Source organism: Mesitornis unicolor, unplaced genomic scaffold (assembly GCF_000695765.1).
Source record: "Mesitornis unicolor isolate BGI_N332 unplaced genomic scaffold, ASM69576v1 scaffold6840, whole genome shotgun sequence".
Taxonomy (NCBI): domain Eukaryota; kingdom Metazoa; phylum Chordata; class Aves; order Mesitornithiformes; family Mesitornithidae; genus Mesitornis; species Mesitornis unicolor.
Genome location: NW_010156160.1, coordinates 1 through 21,525, shown reverse-complemented (window position 1 = coordinate 21,525; position 21,525 = coordinate 1). Strand labels below are relative to the sequence as shown.

The 21,525-nt window shown below is 42.4% G+C and overlaps 1 protein-coding gene across 1 annotated transcript in view; it reads right to left on the bottom strand.

Moving 5' to 3' along the window:
• The window catches only part of NDP (Norrie disease (pseudoglioma)), a 7,256-nt gene extending 6,877 nt beyond the window's left edge, over positions 1–379 (bottom strand). The window contains exon 1 of the mRNA XM_010181156.1: positions 29–379. Within this exon, the coding sequence (XP_010179458.1) occupies positions 29–202 (174 nt within the window). The 5' untranslated portion in view covers positions 203–379. The remainder of the gene's footprint in view (positions 1–28) is intronic.
• Between the last annotated feature and the right edge of the window lie 21,146 nt (positions 380–21,525).

Here is a 21,525-nt window from a genome sequence, read left to right as displayed (position 1 = left end):
GCTGAAAAGGGATGAGCGAAGTCCTTACCTTTGAGCTACACTTGTACAGGGGGTGGCTAATGGAATCGACGTAGTGATGCCTCATACAGCGGCTGGGGTCGGAATCGATCATGAAGGAACTGTCTGTTTTACTGTCCGTGTCTCCCATCATTGCCAGCAGCGAGAGCATGGAAATTGAAGCCGCAAGTACATGATTTCCCATTGTCAAGGAACTTCTCACTGATAACAGCAGAGGGAGGTAGAGTATTAAAAAAACTCCAAGTACTGGCAGCCAGTTCCTTTCCAGGATGGTGAAAAGTCTAGTTTAAGTCTCTTAGCCATCATTCTTCTCGAACTGGAGGTTGCTGAGACTGTAATCCGTCAAAGAATCTATAGCGTAGCTGGAATAAAAGCAACATAAATCACAGTCCTGACCAAAAAGGGCTCTAAAGAAAACCAGACATAAATAATATGACACACAGAATTTTTGCTAGCCAAAATATACACTCTGAGTGTGCATCATTCTCACAGCAGGCAGAGTATATGGCATTAGGAAGGGGATATCAAGGCCTTGTTACTTTAAGCATTGCTTTATCATTTTACTAGGGAGAACCTTTTAACTTTTAACATCACAAGCAGTACAATGGCAATCCTTTCCACTTGATGATGTCCCCAGTCAAAGCTGGTGGTTAGTAACACACCAGAGATTTCTGCAAATTGAAAGGACTGTGTATCCACTCAAAATGTCAAAGGGGGACAAAGCTAGGCTGCCTCCTGCATTACTGATGGGAATTTCTCACCTAGGTAGCACATGGAAATGCTGCAGGTAGGTTGACCTCTAGCTCTAGGGGCTGTGTGTCCTGCAGCTGCTGTGCTGCAGGGACAAGGAACACCCCCAGGATGGAGGGATGCTGAGGGCCCAAGCCCGGGCATGAGCAAAATGGTTCCCAGAAAGCTTGCTGAGCACCGACCTGCACTGCATGAAGGACTACCTAGATCTCTGACTGCCCTGTCCTCCTCAGTACCAAACTCAGAGGCACCCAGGTAGCCATGTTTTACTTGCTTGCCCATCAGGCTGTGCTTGCTCAGTGTCAGTCTCTTCCCTGTTCCTTAAAGAGCAGCATCTGAAAAATACATTGTATTTCACAATAACCAAGTACATCCCAGCTCTCCACTATATGCAAGTGGAGTCATGTGGATATCCACCTGGATTTCTGGTGCATGTTGGAGACCAAGAGATTCCCCAGGAAACTGGCATAGGACAGACCCCAAAATGCTGCCTGTAACTCTGTGCTGGCAGGGAAGGAGAGCATCTCCCTGAGCTGCTTCATCACAGCCCCTTGACCCTTTGCACAAATAATTTTGCTTTTATTACAGACAGCTATAGCTTGAAAGAGCTGTGCATTATCCATCTAAATATAACCTGATGAAGCAAGGCATAGTCATAAATAGAGCTAAAAGCATGAGGGCTTTCTGAAGAAACTTACGATAAGACTGTTCCATGGTCATACAGAAATGCTCCGTCAGAGCCTCTTGCATATTTAAAGAGCTGATGTGTGCCTTTATTGCCTTATACAAGCTTTTTTCAGAAGTGTTTTCTAGTTTGCTGGTGATACTCTAAACTGACTGATACTCATCTGCCAAGCAGCCTGAAATTACGAGGCCTCCCCACCAGAGTGCTTGACGATGTGTGTATTGCTTTATAGCTTGCTCAAACACTTTTGTGAGAGGAGCACATAGCAGTGAGAGACTCTTCCAAGTGGGAGTCGGGACTTGTCAGACATACAAAGTCTCATGCTGGGAAGAAATATAATTAGGGATGCTATGTGTATTAGACATTTTTAAAAGCCTTTTTGGGGTTTCAATGTATTGTCCATGTGCCTAAGTAGGAATTGAAAAATGATGTGACTGTGGATTTAATAGATAACTTTTTTTTTCCCAGAGTCTGACCTATGACCTGCTGTATTTTCCTCAAGCAAATGTTTTTCAGGGGATATGGCATTAAAACAATACTACATATTTGCAGTATAAGGAGCTTAAGAACACTAAATACTTAGGATCTTGGATACATTTATGCACAGTCTCATTCTTCTCAATAAATACCCCTCCAAACATTTTAGCAGGGTAAGAGTGAAATCTCTTGGTCATGGGAGCTGTGACAGACTCCTTCCCAGAAGTGAACTGTATTACTCTGGTTCATGCAGATGATGCCCCGGGATTAGCTGATGGGAGGAGTGATGCACTATTATTTTTTTTTAATATATTTAACCTTTTACCTACATTCCTATTCTTCTTTATAAAGAGGCTGACCAAAACACGCTGCTTGCCAAGGTCTCTTTCCAACGTAGTTAATCAGTATTACACACCCAGTAATTCCTTCTCTGTCCAAATAAATTTACTTGATATTGGACGGTCTCATCTCATGTAATATTATATCCAGGGATCCCCATTTCCCATTCTCTCTGTCCTACTGTTAATTTTGTGCTTCTATATCTTTTTATGTTTTTGATCAGTATGATTTAATACAGTGAGAGAAATCCGAAGTCCTGGCTCAGTTTTCAAAGGCTTATCTCTCTAGTTTTCTTTAGGAAATAATTGGATGACATAGAGTCTGCCTCATGAAAACACTCTGAGAAAGCTGGAAAGAAGCAGGGAAAAATGTGAGAAAAGGAAGACATCTGTACCTTCTTGAGGATAAGCACAGCACAGTACAAAAAAGTATTAACATTTACACAATCTTTTAAAATTGTCCTGATAACTCTCTGGCAAAGTAACGTAGTGGGCTTTGGTAACAAAACTTTGAAAGAAGAAAAAAGTACTGTTACCACATATTTGGTAGTAAAAAGAGAGAACACAGATGTAAATGTGAGCCATCTTTTTTGAAGAAACTGTGTACAGTTGTTGATAGACATAATGGCAAAATGAGTGTGTGAGTATTGGAAGCAGAACTGCAGACAACACTAGGCTATTTGCACATGCCAGTATCTCCTGACATACCTGTATGAAATACACACATATATTTTTCAAGTACATATGCCATATATAATAGAGGTATATGAAAAAAGAGTTACACAGGGGCATTTAAATATAAAGAATTTAGTGTGCAGATTCTTGATTGTGTAAGAAAAGTCTAAATACTTTTACTCAGGTGCATCACCATGATGAAGTACGTTGACATGACATTTTCCACTTCCAGCTGATATTTTGCAGTGGCATTTCACTTTAAATTAACTTTTTTGTTCTTAATGTTGTATTCCTTTTGAAATGCTATCTGAAATTACAAAATCCCAGATAGTACACGATACCAGGAGCGACATATGTGGCTTCCAGTCTATCCTTCTGTCCAAAGCCAGAAGCAAGCCTACCTGTAATCATTAATCATTATAGTTATAGTTATGATGGGAATTTATTTCATTCGTAAAATACTCTTTTTAATCAAAATCAACAATTTCACATCGATTTTTTTTCTTTTATTTAAACTATTTTTCCTCAGTTTCTTTTCATGTGAAAATACTGTGGTAAAGAGCTCATCTGTCAAGCTAACAAATAGGAAGCTAAAATGCTTCCTCTTTGTAGGATCCTGTAAAGAAAAAGATGCGAAGGTGAATTCATATTCTCAGGATGAAAATTGACTATAAAAATATTTGGCCTAACAGTGGAGGAAAATAACTACTTTCATTTTTTCTGAATTCACTAATATGGGCATTATATGTTGCTAGTAATAGGCTTATAGTGTCCTTTTTATGCAACTAGTTTTCAGGAATTCACAGAGACATAACATGCTCAAAGCTGTTACAGCTGTTAGCTAAAACTGCTACAGCTGTTAGCTAAAAACTGCAGGGAAAAATGGAAGACATCCCAAAGAAAAACCATGTGAACATACAATCCAAGACTGTATTGCACGTGGACATGGAGGCAGATTTATGGTTATTTTTCCAACTGTACGTTGTTACTAACTGCTTTCTGAATGCTGAAACAAAGATTTCTTATCATCGTCTTAATATCATTTAGAGAGTGGTGAAGTTTAAGATTCTGTTTTGCTTTAAGGACAGAAGAAAATTCCATCATCTGGAATTATTTAGCCAGTCACTTTGTGAGAACATAAACAGAAATACCCTTTTTGCTATGTATCGTGGAAAAAATAAAGAGCTGAGCAATTCTCCAAAGGTCTATTGGATCTGCAGCACTTTTACCCTTGAAGGTAGGAAGGGAGCAATGGAAAAGCCCATTTATTGTGTACTTCTACTTAGCCGTTCCCTACTCCTGAGCCCCCTGAATTAGGCATACATGTATGTTCAGCTTGGCCTTTGTTTGCTGTGCATTTTCCACGTTTGAGACTCCTGCTTGATGGTGAGGGTACAATTCAAGTGACTCAATGCCTTTTATGCTTCGGAGGCTGCCAGAATCCCATTGGAGCAGCAGTGTGTATATATAACTAAGCCTGGCCTTGCATGCTGTGCATATTTAGTAAACACAATTACTTGGATCCTACCATGTGGTTCCCTCATTCTGAATTTGTTATGTAAACAGAAGAGCTACAAGACTACTCAGTTTCTGCAGACTTCAACCCTAAAAAAGTGTCACTAACCTTATATGTGCATATATATGTGTGTGTGTGCGTAGTTGGCTGCTGCTGTTCTGACAAAAAAGCCACAAAGATCTTTATGAGACCAAAATGGATTTCCCAAGAACTTTATCTAACCTGGAAAAGTTTAGGCCAGAAAGATGAAGATTTGGGGATTTTGCACTCCAAGGTATGGATTGGAGTGGAAACGACTGTGCTGGGCAAACTGCACTGTTGGGTTACACAAGGGTTTCTTCTGGAGGGTTGAAGTCCCCACTGCCATGAGATGGTCCACGAAAGGGGCTGGAGATGGGAAGGGGAGGAGGACCAGTCTCTACTGGACCCAAGCCCCAACACCCCAGCCCTAGGCATGGAGTAGCACTGTGGTGTCCCCACTGCTTTCATTGCCAAGCCACGGTGTTAGCACAGCCCATGGCAACCCATCACCAGGATTTCTGAGTAACAGATCTGTGCTTTCAGGGTGTCCACAGCTCATGTCTTGCTGCAAGGCCACATCTCTGCTCAGACGTTAAAGCCCCCCATAGTGGCTCTCCAGCGCTGTAGCCATGGGGCTTGACGTGGTCTGCTCCCAGATTTTATCCAGCCTCCACGGCATTCAGATGGCTTCCAGACCATGCAACCACCCGCACCGTGCCCAGGAACCACATGGGAAGTATTGTATGCTGGGGTACAAAGTTGTATGAGTGGCTGTTTGAGCAGCCTAAGAGAACAGTTTATCAGAAGGGATGACCTGAGATGCTGTGCCTGATCCTGCTTTCTGTTGAATCAGCTCAGAGGTTTATCAGCTCCAGTGTACATTTTAGCTCTGTAAATAAATGTAGTAATCGTCTCATCTAGTTATTTTACTGTGGCCATTTCTGTTCCAGCAGTGAAGGAGCTGGCCTCCTATATATGCACTCAAAATTCTTGCTTCACTCTGCAGCCACCCTTCAAAACACCTGACAAAGTCACTGAGCGGCCATGGGGCAGCCGGGAAGCAGCAGGTGAACGCGGGGAACTCCAGTTGTTTGTGAAATGCCTTCATACAGCATTTGAACAGGTTCCTTCCCCTCCCAGGACAGGGCAAATACCAAACTAAGTATTTTGGGTGAGATCCTTACAGGTCTAAATAAGTGAAATGCTTCCCTAAGGTCTCATTGTGCTAAATGAGCATTTGGCCCGCTGATATCCAGCTGTGCTGGAGCTTGTCTCCTTTGACACTAAGGGGAATGTTCTCAGCCATGTATGGGAGCTCCATGCACCCATTACACAGCAGCTTGTGTGTGCAAGGAGAGTGCACAAATAACATGGCCAGAGATGGTGACAGCTGGTGGGCAAGAGGAGAGGAGAAGGAAGAAGGCAGTAGAAAGGAAAACAGACTCAGAAGAAGGTTCATCTAGGCATCCACAGGAGGGAAGCACATCTTCTGATCCTACTAAGGCTGCACTGTCCTACTGCCTGCCAGCCAGGACCTGCAGAGTATTGTCCCATAAAAACTAAGAGGATAAAATGGACACTACCTCTGAGTAGCCAGAAATGTCAAACATGCTGATGGTAGTTGCGAGAAACTCCTGCACATTGTTTTCTGCTGTGAGGCTTCACTAAGTCATAATATTTCAGAAGATGAATACCTGTGACTGTAAGCAGGCTGAAAAAATAGGAAGACCATGGTGTTTAAAACATAAGAAACAATATAGATAGTCATTGCAGCAAATATAATGGGAGAATCCACTGCTGCAAGCACCCCTGGGAGCATAAGCGTGCATGGGACTGGTCCCCTGGGCTTCGATGGGATGGTTCTTGTAAGGCCCCCATAAGTGTTCATGCAGCAGGGACCTGGTACATGAGGTGGAACAAATTAAGCTGAATAGCACTTGAGCTGACTGAGCTTCCCTCTCCTTTTGAAGTTTCCAAGAATATTTCCAGTCCTTCAGGTAGCCAGAAGAGGGGGAGAGCTAACAGCCGGTTCCTGCTGGGCAGTTGAAATAACAAACTCTAGTGGGTACTGCAAGCTGGCGCCCTGCCAGCAGACAGGCGCAGGCCAACATGGAGAAAAGGTTTTTAATACACTCGCAAAGAATAACTACTGGTGGACAAAAGAGCGCTTGTATTTTTATTCTTTCCTTTTCCTGCTTCCAGGAAACTTTAAATAGATTGATTAGGGGCATGTAGAGGATCTCTCTCTAATGAGCTAGCAGAGCTATTTAATGGTGAGGTGATGCCAGCCTTGGATTTTTGCTTAGTTCTTCTGTCTCGCTGAATATCAGAGTAGTTGTGGTCTTGATTCTGGGACAGGAATTGAGGGGAATACAGTTTTCCACTTGCTCATCTAGAGGGTGCTGGATGGGACCACTCCTTGGTGAAGCACCAGGTGGAGAGCCAAACTGTCTGAGGCAGGCCACACATCCCTCTCAGTAGGCAAACCAGCAAGAGTGGCTGCTGGCTGAAGTGCAAATAGTCCCAGCCGAGCATTAGCTATAGGATGTGCTTCAGTAATTACCTCTACTTTAGTCTTATGACTCAATATAAGGCAAAATTACTCTTGGCCAAATTACAAGTAACTGCGAGGCCCAGGGCATTCAGGCATGTGTCCTCTACCTGTTGGACTTTGTTACAAGCAGGTGGGCAGTTTTTATTCTCTGTTACATAGTTTCTAAAGAACTCACAGGACTGTAGATATCATTAGATGCAGGAGTAGGAATGGGTTTCTTACTCTCTAATACTAAGCAAAGACATCCCTGCCACCAGGACCAGCAGAAAGTGCTATGCATGCTGTAGATAACACATGGTAGAAGGGGATGTTCCCTCTTTCTGACCCTAGGGGCAAAATCCTGTCTTCTTTTATACACAGGCAAAATTCAGACCACCATCCATATGCCTTGGTCTCTGATAATTAGAGAACCTAAATATTTGGCTCACGGTAACAATTTCATGTCTTCTAACAAGAGGAACTGCATTCCCCTAGGTCCCACTCTCTTTGAGCTGTGCTGCTATGACAGTAATGCGATTGTCACTGCCATGGTATGCTTAACCTTTGCCAAACCAGAGCTGAGGCATTAACTCAGATCCTCAACTCACATGTCTTAAAGGGCAACATAACCTGTGCTGCCTCTGCACTGCCGCACCGACACAGTTTGTGGCTCAGTAATAATAAGCACGTAAATGTGACAAGCGTAAGCCATAACAATGATTGATGCAAATAGAAAAATAACAAAGAGAAGCTGAAAAATAGCAATGCGGTGGAATTCCTAGAAGCGATGTCTCCACAGCCTCAGCAGCCTGATACCCAGACACCAGCAGAAAGGCTACACTTGTCTATGGTAGAAAGGATTTCCGTGTCATGCAATGAAATTCCAGCAAACAGGACAAGGACTAATGGCGTCTGGAAGTGGTAGTGCCACTGCTACCCAGATAATAGTCTGAATTAGATTATGTGAAAAAAGAAGGAATATATAGACTGCCAGCTGCTCAAAGGCTTACTACAACCTTGCTTTTATTGTTCTGCTAAGTTAGAGGTGGGGCATCAGAGGGATTCCTAACATACCATTACTGAGAAATTTTAATATGTTCCACACTGACACATATAAAAAGGAAATAACAGCTGATCGTAGTCAGCAGAGACTGCAGCATCTCTTCATATGCATGCACAGTAGCATGGGCAAAGTGGGATGCTCTTGGCCAGGGAGACTGGGGCACCCAAGATAACTTGACACCAGCTGAACCTTTCTTCTGCCACTTAGCTGAGTTTTAGTGAAGGGACTGTTGAGTGAGAAGCAAGACAGCAGAAAAAAGGGTGATCTGGGTATGGCTACTCACCCCATCCCAAGATACCAGGATGTGTAGAAAGGCAGGGGAGCTGAGGGGCTGCACACGTAACACTGATGAAAAGAAACACATGTTTACACAACCGACAATGATCCAGTGGAACAAGATATCACAGAGGGAAAGAGTTTAGCTGGGCTCAGCAAAAGGACTTGTTATGTACAGGAGGGTTACAGCTTCAAAGGTTTTATTTTTAAAGAGTTTTTGGAAGGGTTATAAACTCTCAGGACTCTACGAGTTCAGTTGATGGGGTTCGTGAAAAAATCCTTTGCCACAGTTAAGTTACCCTGTAGCTGTCTGCCATGGGGTCTTTGTGTCTTTCTTTGATGTGGCCGCTTCCAGCCACGCTCAAGAGGTGGGTTTCTCAAATAACATGGGACTGTGGCATGGTCTCATGTAGCAAAACTTTTCCGAAACTCATAGAGGCAAGTGTCATCTCATACTCAGCAGGATGTTAGAGGCAGAAGAATCAGTAGTACTTGCAATACAACTATCTAATATTTATAATTGTAATTGCACTGGTAGTAGTTGAGAAAAAAGTGAGGTGTTTTTCTTCTGCTTCCAGTTAAACAAATAATCTGCCAAACTCATTGCAGAAACAAATGTCTCAGTGGCTTCATGCAAGCTTCACACCTTAAAGAGTCAACTCTCTTCAAGGTCCAAGAACTCCTGAGCACTTCCTATTGTGTCTGAGAGCAGATGAGCCAGGAAGGAGACGCAACCGGCCCAAGGGGAAGCGGGGAATGAAGATAACTCCAGGAGAGCTCCTGTCAAATGAATCACCGCAGACATCGATACCAGCTCCCAAGGAGGTGGCTTGCTTCCCTCCCACCTGGGCAAAAGAGACTGCAATCCTGGCAGCTCAAGCAAGCAAAAATATCCAGCTACTTTCACAAGCCTTGGCGGCACATGAGGGGTTGTTACAGTGGGGCAGATAGCTTTTGCGGTGATCAGACATGCATAGGTAGCTATCGGGGGTATTGCTACTGCAAACTGTACACAAGATTGTAACAAGTATCCTGCTCTGCAAGGGGGAGTCGTCACCATACATGCATCTGATCAAAACTGGTTGCCGCTCAAACCCAGGAAGCCTATGTGGGACACCTTCAGGTAGAGATCTGAGCTTGTGACTAGAGTAATCAGCAACAGCCCCTAATTATACCCCTTCACTAAATCAAACTGCATTTTATTTTGTAAGCCTGAAACATCTATTACTCCCACATTTTCTTTTAACTGGAAAATCTAAACCCATCTCTTTATAATACAGTATTGCAAGTAAGATTTCGTTATTCCAGCAAGAACATGTCAATGTATGTGTAAGTCACATTGGGAAACCGTGAATCAAGCTGGTAAGTAATTACTCACCAAATAGTTCTATTTAGGTCGAGGGAATTATTCATGTGTATAACTGCTCACAGACATGAGTAAGGTCTTACAGTCCGAGCAAAAGTGAGCATCAGTAGTAATTTAAAAAAAAAAAATATAGACATCCCAAAATGTAGACATTCTTTTGAAGGACAAATAACAGCACTGTGATTATTACATCCGCATTTATTGATTCCTGCCAGGCAGCTGGATTACTTAGAAAATACCTGCAACACGTAACTGGTTTGAAGTGATATTTCCCCCACTGTTGGTTTTAAATAATCATTTTACTGTCCTTTTCCAATATGCAGAGATCTCACTTCTCAACTACTAGGACAGTTACAAAGCTTCAAGAACTGTTAGTAACATTTAGCATATAGGAAATATTTTTTTTTCATCTTTTTAGAGCTGCAGAAACCTTAACAAGTTACTTGTTATGCCATCTGTCTGAGGCAGAAACAAATATGATGTGATATAGGGAAGCTATGAGAGAAATTCAAATGAACTTGAGAAGCAGGATAAAAAATCTGCCTGACAGTCCCACAAGAGTCAGTCCACACTCACAGTCTTGCAAATTCAGATTTGCCACAAGAAAATTACTCCCTCAAACCACATGCTATGTAAGCCTGCTTTACTGACACTGCAGCAGTTAGCTAACATAGTACTGAGATTGCCCTTCATACAGCTTTGCTACTCTGTTTTTTGCTACCAGACCCATTAATATTAACTTTTATAGGACAAATTCACTCACCTGGATCCTAGCAGGGAGACAAGACTTTCTTCCTCAGCTGGACTTTCTCAGGGCAGCGTCCAATCCCGCACCTCGCAGTTACGCTATGCTGACGCTTTATCACTGGGCTCATAGCAGTGAAACTCTTCTTTTGTCCCAAAGACACAGCGAACAGTTATGCTCGTGCCTCTGACACTGATACACAGCGAAACGGTCTGCCAACAAGCAAGGAGAGCTTCCCTTTCTCCTTCAGCAGGCAGCCTGGGGTCCTGCAGCATCCTCCCATGTCAGCCACCGACTGCATAGCCACACTGCATTACGTGTCGTGCTGACGGGGTCGGCTACTTACTAAATATACCCCTCGGTGTTACAGCAAAGGCAGACACTGTGGCTTTCCTCATAGGTTTCAGCCAATGAAGAGACTATATTAAATCTGTCCTAATCCATGACTAGTGCTGTCCAGACCATAGTAAATCTTCTCAGAAGTTTGATTAAATAATAATGTGCAAATTAAGTGTGCTCCTTGTGAAGCATGACACACAAAGCTAGAAATAAATATTGCCTCTTGTTTCAAATTATTCTAAGCACTCTGGCAGATGACTGGCAAGAGAACAGCGTGCATAAGTAGTGATAAAAGTAAACAGTCCAGCTTTAAACTAGCAGACTTGCCTGTGTTCATAGAGCTCTATTGTAAATGGGACAAAGAGGGTGCTGGCGATACTGGTGCTCTCTTTATGAAATCAAAGCAGAGTCCAGCATGTCCATTCACTTCTAAGCCATACAGCTAGGACCAGCACAGAGCTGCAGACATGAGCCCAGCATGCTCACAAGAACAGACATTTAACCAAGTTTCTCAGAAGCACACTGGGCTACCTGTTTGGCTGCGTACAGGCATCCTTCAGACAGGAGGTACGGTTAAAGGCACAAGGATAAGAAGGAGGCAAGGTAATAGAACTATGTCCATTCCACATCAACACATTTTAATGGTACAAGAAGAATGTATGTTTATCAGATTAAAAAAATTAAGCACCCAGTTTAAGCCCATGTAGTACTCAAAATCTGGAGGAATCTCTTATTTGTGAGCTTACCTTCGGAAAATGCACAGCTCCTTCCTCCTTTCAAACTCTTCGGAGAGCTAAAAAGAGGTCCCGTTACTTCCAAATGCTTTTGTTCTTCTGTCCCTCTGTCACATGGCTTGCCTTTTATATTTACAACACACAAAAGTTAGGGCTGTTGTTTAAGAGAGGGAGGGAGAGGGAGAGAGAGAGAGGGAATGTCAAATGGAAAAGTGCCATTGCAGTCATATATCAATCAGGTCAGCGGCAGCAGCAGCTCGCTGGCAAATGGGAATTCCACAGAAATGTGAAGCTCTTGTTATCTGAGAAATCAGAAAACACCACCAGCCAAGCTCTCCTCTGCAGGGACTTCTTATTATTGGCAAGCCAGGAAATAGAAGGAAATGTAGGCACATTTTTGTTGTTGTTGTTATTGTTTCAGATCTGGAGATACGTGCACTGTGACATATTTAAGCCAGTGGAATATAAATCTTAAATCAAATTCCTTCCTAAACAAATGCATTGTGTGCAAGATAAAGCAAAGCACTGAGAAGCAAGGTAACAGAGCTAAGTGAAGATTATGAAAGTAAGGATTTAAAAAATCTACTCTCTTTGCACTTGGAAAATATCCATAGGAAAACTACCTTTTCCCTCCGTTACTCATTAATCTCCTTTTTTTCTGACAGGTTTTTCTTAGAATTTTTTATAACTGTGATTGATCTCAGATATCCTTAATTAAAGCTGTGCTGCTTTACTACAATTGGTCACCTAAATCATCTGACATTCGTTCCCTGGCTCTCCAGTTGGGTGAGGAGACAAGCATTTTCTGTATAAATATATAAATATTTGTCTGCAAATTTATCTGCAAATCTGTGCTTCCAGTGCTTCAGATAACCTGTCCTGAAATTATGAAGTTTCTCTCAAATAAACTCAGAAGTTTGCTCACAGAAGCAGAGCTAGTTAAGATTTCAAACAAAGGCTGTCTTTCTACTTTACCCACCTTCATCTGACAAATGCCATTTGAAAATAGTTAGCCTGCAAACCTTCTATATAAATATTGCATCTTTCATGCAAAAATTAATTTCCTGAGAGGCTGAAGGCAGACTCCATCCACTGGAAAAACTCACTTAAAACAAGTGCATCACAGCTCTGGATGCACCAAAGCCTTTTTTCTGCTTCTATGGAGGAGTGTGTTTCACTTCCCTTTGGAGTGCACCCTAGTTGTCCTGTGGCATTATGGGAAGCACAGATCTTAGCCAGTTAATTGAAAAATAGGCAACATAGCTGGCCATTCACAAGCAGGATCTGTTCAGAGGCACTGGCAAGCAGATGGACGGAGTCCTGTGTCGATTGTGTTTGAACTCTAAAGGAAAGTTGGTGTTTGATGGATGAAGTTATTAGCTAAATGTCTTATGTCGTATAAGATCAAAGAACAGATGGAAATTATGCCTTAAAAATAGAATAATCTAAAAGGGGAATGGCTTGTAGATGAGTAAGTGTCATGGAAACAATAAAGGAGACATTCTTTGGCTTGCTTCGCTGCGGAGCAGGTTTGGCTGGTGGGATAAACAAATGATCCACTTAGGACCGAGATCCTCAGGATGTGAATTTTGCTACACATTTTTTCCCTTATCTTCAATATTTACATTGTTTTGCTTCATAAGTCAATCCTGGGTTTCTCTCACCAATCGTATGTGTACCAGCTCTCTACCTTCCTCGCAGGTGTCGCCAGGGTCACCCAGGATGGATGATGGCAGAGCTCACCAGCACCTTTGCCATGTTTTAACTGCAGGCTGAAATGTCACCAATGCTCTGGCCCAACACTTAAACAGATAGACTACACATAGCAATGTTTTTTAATTTAGCTAACATCCTCTTTTAAAACTAAGAGTATTGGCCTTTTGGTCATTATGCTGCCAGGTTGTCTCTCTTTCTCCATGGGAAAGAAAGTGACTCATATACTCCAGTTGCTTGCACTAAAGACCTGCCATAAGCAAAACAAAAGCCTGTCTAAGTAGCTGCTGGATTAAATCCTTCAGGAGACAGTAGATATCCTACTCACAGTCCTTACTGAAAATGATGCTTAGGAGTTTTACTGGTATAGCTTAAGTTTGTTATCTTTGTGTCGTCTACAGGAGACAATATCTGCATTAGTTACTTGTTGGGTGCTAAGCATACTTTAAATACTCAACAATGATCAGTAATACCTCAAACATTAGTATTTTTGAGAAGTAGTGCTCCACAGTTTACTACCACAGCAACAAATTCCTAATACAGGAAAATCTGCAGGTATTGGACTAAAAATTTTTCAAAAAATTACAAGTGGCTTTCAGTTTTCTATTTTCAACTTCAAGACCATGTTTGGCGGTAGTTGGGAGTTAATCAGCACTTATTTGACTTCACAGGCAAATGACTTATAAACTGATGCTCTCCTTTGTCGTCTTCTGAGTGAACTTACACCAGATCACAAGCACAAAAGTAGAAGCATCAAATGTAGCTTTCCTCCACATCAAGAACTCTGTGGCCCATAACTTTTTCATAGCTATTCATAAATCTTCATCCTCTCTCAACCACTGTGACTTAATCCCACCCATAAAACCAGTTATTTTAAAGAAACAAATAAAAGTGGAAAACACAGCTCAGAGTTCAGTTTTCAAAGATGATTAAATGTCTGAGATGGCCCCAGATATTAGATAAGATCTCCAGAAGATCTAAGGTATCCTGCTCCCATCAGTTTTAGTCTGAGTTCCCTTCAGAGGGAGTTTATCTCACTTAGTAGTAGTTGCCTGAAAACTAAGTTTAGGCTCTCCCAGCAAATAGAGAGTTTCCATCCCAAATTACTTTCCATTCAGGCCAGTTTAAGGTCAGCATCAATAACAGTTTTTCTCTCTGTGAACAACCAAAGATATTCTGCTGGCTCAGCTGGACTAAATAGCTATTCTTTTGAAGAGGTAAAACTTGGTGAGATAAATCCCTTCCTCAAGGACTAAGGCTGTAATTTTGAAAAGAGGGAGGTCCACCTCTGCATGGAGCTCTACCAATCTCCCTGGTTGTATCTCCATGAAATGCATTGCAGACCTGCAATCCTAATTCCTTATTCCCCCACTGTATGACCTACAAGACTTATGTTTGTCCTTGGAAAAGTATTTTACTACCATTACCTGCAATTCAATGAGACCAAATTGTTTGCCCCATTGGCATCATCAAACACGGTGTTGCTTCTTCAAAGGAGCAGGATTTCACCTCTCCATCATGCGCGGGTCGTGAAATTCATTCAAAATTTTGAAGCAAAATCAATCCTCCATTTTCATCTGAAGGATTTTCCAGTGCTGCCATTTTGCAGTCTTCCCCAGGCAATATTTACAGCCTGACAAGGATTACAGACCTCCGTATCATTGAAGGTACTGTCAGAACAGGCACTACTTGATATCTATGCTGGTTGTGCCTGTGAAGACTATGAATGGAGTACATATATAAGGACAAATTTAAAAACGTAAATATATACTCATGCACAGACATGAATATGCAAACTATTGCTGCAAGCATTTAGAGTGGGTAGGATGTAGAAGAATACAGTTCAGGGAAGGACGATGCTTTGTTCCATTATTGAATTGAAAAAGGGTGGTTTATATTCAGGGCTTGGGTACCAGTATTGTTTTTGTAGTTGGGAATGCAAGAGGAACTGAAAGTACTGTAATGGTAGTTTACAATAACAAGCAACATAATACTTATAAAATGAATATATACTTTGTGCAGACAAGAGGTACCCAGAATTCTTAGAGGAAGTAGTATCTATAATTTTAATAATCAGTGTAAGTATTAGGTAAATAATATTCCCAGTAAATAAAATTACGCATTCATGTACATCAATGCAGGACTAGGTGGCACAAAAGTCTGTTTAGGCACTCAGTGTTTTTCATCTCTTCTGTCACCCCATTGTGCATTCCCTCAGATTCATTTTGCAAGGATATTTAAATACTTAAATGCATATACACTTCTGTAACCTAAATGGACCTCTTCTTTCAATGTTTATACATATCCATGAATGTGTGTTGTTAAGATACAGTATCTGGAAATGTTTATTCAGTGCCTTAGACATTCACCATTATTACGGCAAGGCTCCCTTCATCTAAGGAATAAGGCTGCTGTGGAGATGATTGTGAAAACTGGGTCTGAACTATTTTCTGATTCACTTTACCACAGAAGTCAAAAAGACATATCGCCTGTGGACTGCAATCAGACTTCAGATTGACTGAAAAATGTGTCTATAGCAGGACCAAAAGTTGGGTCCTCCTGGCTACTTCAGCAAGAAGTGGGAGCAGATCAGGAGGAAAGTGAAGAAGCCTGGATTCCTACACATTTTTAAACCTATGTCCCTCATGGCTACCCACCCAGGTTTTACCTCTATTTTACCTTCAAGTCCCTGACCTCTGCATCTCTCAATGATGTGTAATGGTCCTCTTTGCCTTTGCTCTCTCCCACAAAATTTTTAACTGCTTTTAAAGCCCCTGCAAGACTGCTGGCTGAGCAAGGGCAGAGATCCCTCCATGTCTAGCAAGCACATGCTTATCTTCCAGCACACTGTGGCTCCTCACTTCCTCAGACTGCCAAACTGTGGATGCTTCAGTTTCCTTCAGCAGGGCAGCAATAGAATGCAATGCTCCTACCTAAGCACTACAGGTCCTTACATATCCAAGGACGTGTCTAGAAACTTTGTTTTCTTGGAGATCTTTACTTTGCCGTTAAAATTGATTGACATTGGACAGCCAGTTGAAACACTGGTGGGAGAGACTAACATCAGGGCAGACAGACAAAAAGGCAACTCAATCCTTTGAGAAAAGCATAAATGAGAGATTAAAGATGTCTTTTTTCTACCTCCAGACTGCTGGAAGGCAGAGTTTCTTTCTCCTAGAAGAGACTGCGACCATCATTATGCCTGTCCACATCACCTTTGGAGTGACCAGCTTCACTTCTCTGTTCTCCTTTGCCACTTCTTTATATCTAATGGACAAAGAGGAAAGCTACCATGCTTCTCTGAATCTCAGCAATATGGATCAACAGTTCTGCAGACACCTGTGCGGTTTAATCACCTTTCCTGAAGTCAGATATCTCAGTCCCAGCTTGGCTTCTCTTATTGTCAGTGGGAACCACAAGTAGACACTGCGTGAAGGGCTGTTCACTTGCTGGCAATAGGACCAAGTGTAATTGCCTTTTGGCAGTATCCATTTATCTCTATTAATAACAAAAGGAGCTAAGAGTGACTGGTTCAGATTTAGTCATCCAGCTGTTGGATGCCTTGGTTAGGGCAGATGAATTCCACCTTTAAGGTTGTTTCAAATTATCTTGTAAGCATATGTGGTAGATGCATAACATACCACATATCTATAGTTGTACATAGGTCAATGCTAAATGTCCTGCTTTTCTGCCAAGGCTACGGGGAAAGTTTTGTGTCAAACAGCATGGGATAATAACACTTGATGTGCAGTGTGCAGTTTGCAGTGTATTTCAGGCAGAAGGAGTCTTCCTGTAAAGACTTGTAGTCTCTCAAATGTTTACCTAAGTATCAAAGAACAGTTATGATCTGTCCCACAGGATCCCCAAAGCACATCTAAAAGCATCCTGATTAACACCAGTCTCTTGTAGGAAGGAGTGATGACCATGCCCCCCAGGTTTCCAATGTGAAGTTTTGAGCTTACATGTGGTGTCTCTAACAATTTTTCCCATACTTCTCCAGCATTTATATCTCCACTTCCCCATGTGGTTGATATGTGGTGCACTTTTGGTGCCAAAATTGGTGTCTCTACACCACCACCCCAAAACACAAACAATAACATTTCTGCTGTTTCCTGTCCCCCGTGTTCCTCACGAGGTCAAAGTTTGTACAAAAGTCCTAAACAGCGTCCAGTGACACAACTGGAAGTTTTGCCCAAGTACAGACTGGGGGTTAATGTTTCTAAATGTGGTTTAAAGTATCTTCCTTCAGCAAGGGTCAGATCCTGAGGGCTTTCTTGTCTCACTGGGGGTCAAACTGTAGCAACATTTCTAGGATGGTTTGCACAAGAGGACAGGAGTATCTCCTCTTAATTGAGAAAGGGATCGTTGCCTTCCTCAGTATAATATTATGTTAGAACTGTGATTTGAACAACATTCCCATAATGACAAAAACCTTCCCATAAATTCACTTAGAGCAGCGAAAATGACCTGGCAAGATGCAGCCTGATTTATTTTGATGCAGTCTCCTGCCAGTACCCACATGATGTGATTTTCTTGCAGTAAAAATGCAATAAGCAAAGTGGAGAAGATATTTTTCTGTGCTATTTACTAAGAAAAACTAGAGCCAATGAATTTTTCTACCACCCAAGTTTGTGTGGCCACTCCCTGTGCAAAACCTCATGTTTAAAAATGAAACTTTAAATGAAAGTCAGTCTCAGCTAAACAATTTGGGTTAAAACTGCAAGGCAGCTTGCAGTATGTGAAGCTGCTGAGAAGAAATGCTATTTAGAGCAGGAAATCAGTGATTCATAATTGACATTAACTCCAGTTACCCTCCGATGTGCATGCTGTGCTTGATGTGAAATTATTATAGGCAAAGAAAGGCCATTCCCTTGAGCAAGTTCAAGTTAATGTTTAGAAAACCATTTAAGTTATTATTAGGACAGAAGTCATTAAAGTGGAATGGTCAGATGCTCAGACTGCACCCTCAGCTGCAGAACCTGTGCATTTTATTACCTCTTTGCAGGTAGCTCTTCAGACATATGGTCATTTTGACCAGTTCATTGCAATTGCAGCTTCACAAATGTACCCAGTCAAAACTCCCACCTACTAAACAGGGCCAGAGACAAGTCTCTTTTTGGCACTCCCTGTGGGCAGCTTTCTAATTGCTCTGAAATCCATGCTAGTCTCTAGTTTTACACACACGCAAGTCCCTTTGGACTCAGGTGAACTCCTGGAGCCTCAGCAGTTGGTGGGAGCAGACCCACAAGGATATGTCCACACAAAGCTGCATGCAGACCCTGGCTTCAATGCAACATATGGCTGTGCTGGTAGATGCCAAAACTGCAGAAGGCAGCTTGCTGCAATTCAGATTGTAGAAAGAGACAGCCCAGGGGCTGGATCCTCACCTAATGAGAGCCATCAAGTCTCTGTGGCCTTTCGTGCAATCTATGACCTTGCACTAGATGCAAATTCAGTGCCACTGCTGTCTGGTCCTTGACAGCTGGATGTTTTGCCTTCCTTAGAGTAGTGCATTTTATTCAGTACAAATGAACACATGAACTTCATTATTTGGCCACACTGTAATCCTAGAATATGGAATTAAATAGATCTTGTTATGGATTTTTATGTGAGTGAAGTTTTGGCATCTTATGCAATTGTTAATTTTTATTTTTTTTCCCAAATAAAAGCAAGAACATCTTTCTGATATAGAACATGTCTCAAACTCCAAGAGTAAATCAGAGGCAGAATTCAGGTACAGAAAGAGACTAAAGACTCATATGGTTATAAATATAAGCACCTTTGAACTTGAGAAAAACACTTTAAACCACCGCCTGATTGCTACCTTTAGGCAGGAGTGATTTGGATTCCTCCGTACAAGGTGAGATGCTCTGCAGGCCCGATGCTGTGCAAGACCAAAGAACCCATAAGAACAAACACTCGCCATGGCTGGTCAAGTTCCTGGGGTCTTGCTGACTGCAGGGGAAGCTCAGGGCATAGAAGGGTAACAGATCATGAAAAGCCAAGAGGTTCACTGTGCTTATCAGCCCCAGCTTGGGCTGTGTTGAGCAAGACCACAGAGGGACATTTTTGGGCAGCAAGGACAGCAGCGCACAGCCTCGGGAGCAAAACAAACTACAGAAACATTCTTGGTGTAAGACCAGAGGTGGCAAAAGACCTGACAGAGCTAAAATGCTCTGAAGCTGGAGAGGACACTAGAAGAAGGTACAAATGGTGGTGTACTGACAGTGGGCATAGTAAGGGTAAGAAACGTTGCCAGAAAAAGGCAGCAGGAGGCAGGAGAAAGAGCCATTCCTTGGTGTTTCCAAATAATCTTCAATTCCACCAGGCAAAGAAACCATTGTAGAAATGTGAGTCCCATGCTTCATCTAAAAACTTAAAAAATATATAAGAGGTTTTCAAACAGGGTACAGAAAGGAAAGTTTGCCCTCACCTGGCAGAGCCAAAGTTACGGCTTCAGGAATGGAGCCTGGCAAGAGCTGCTCTTGTAATTGCTGCCTGGGGCAGAGCATGGAGGCTACTGTAGGATCCAGAATTAACTCTGGAGAAAGGAATTAGGATTTGCCAAGTGAAGGAAGTCAACCAGAACAGACTGAGGCTGAGGACAGGATGGGCAGAGACTCTGAAAAGAGCCCAGAAATGGAAGGGCAAGTTGAGTCTACTGCACTGAGAGACACTGAAAGACCACATATGATGCATGTGCCTTGGCAAGCCATGGCTACACCCAGTGCTTGGGCAAAGATGCCACGGATTGTGGCAGATTATGTTGTCTGAGAAAGAATCAATATGAACCTATGGTGCACAGCATGTGTGAGAAGGATGGTGACAGCACCATTAAAGGGAAGGGGCTTATTCACAGAAGCCATGAAAAATGCTGCAGCACATGATAAAAAGACTACCAGCCCATAGGCAAATGGCTATAATCAATTTTTGGCTGGACATAGCTGCACCAGCTGATAAGCTGTCTGATAAGGTTATGAGCACTGAAAGACAAGCTACAGGCAGCATAAAGTAAGAAAAGAAAGGGCTCAGAAGGGCTTTTCCCCACTGAAGGAGGTAAAGACATGTGCAAGTGAAAGAGAGAGTTCATAATAGTGTCAAGGATTTTTAAAATGTCACATACTTGATCTCATCTCCAGGGTGAATGCACTGGAATCAGAACAATAGTGGAAGAGGCTGAGGTACTCCAGGGAGTAGAGATGATCTCTGCAGACTACAGAACAGAGCACAAAAGCACCTGTCTCCTATGCCACCCCAGCTGGGTGCCTCCAAGACAAACCTCACAGAGAAGGAAATACGACTTAGCAATGTTGCTGTGAGCCCATGGCCTTGGGGCTGGGACTCAGATACAGTAACTGAAAACCCTTGTAAAAAAGGTGGAAAGATTTGAGGTTTGCCACAGACATTGTACCTGATATAAGAATATCTGACAATGGCACAGCCTCATGGCGACAAGTAAGACTCCGAGGTATGGGCTTGGAAACACAGCCAGGCATTCTTGTAAGCCCTGATGCAGTTCATCCCATTGCAGGAGACTGGAGCTGAATTTGAGAGCTCAGGACAGTCAGTGGGTTTGCTGCTTCCTAATAGCACTTGTGCAGACATCTCAGGGAAAGCCGGCACTTTCACTCAACAGCAAAAAGCTCTTCAAATGCTCAGCAAGCATCACTAATAGTACATTGCCTATTTGACATTAACTTTTGTGTTGTTGATTCCTCCTTGATATATTTATTGTTTAACCTGGTGGGAAAGAAGCAGGACACTTGTTCGGGATGCTTTTATAAGAGCTAGCTGGAATTATGGTTGTGAGTTGCAGACTTCCTTGTTGGGCTATGCCAGTCACTTACAACTCAACCACTGCATGAATGAATAAATGAATGAACAAAGTAATTATCACAGAATCACACAGAATCTCAGGAGTTGGAAGGGACCTTGAAAGATCATCCAGTCCAACCCCCCCGTCAGAGCAGGATCACCTAAACTAGGTTGCAGAGGAAAGTATCCAGGTGGGTTTTGAATATCTCCAGAGAAGGAGACTGCACAACCTCTCTGGGCAGCCTGGTCCAGTGCTCTGTAACCCTCACAGTAAAGAAGTTTTTCCTCATGTTCAGATTGAACCTCCTATGCTCCAGCTTGCTCCCATTGCCCCTTGCCCTGTCATTGGCTGTCACTGAGAAGAGCCTGGCTCCTTCCTCGTGACACTCACCCTTTACAAATTTATAAACTTTAATGAGGTCGTCCCTTGGTCTCCTCTTCTTCAAGCTAAAGAGACCCAG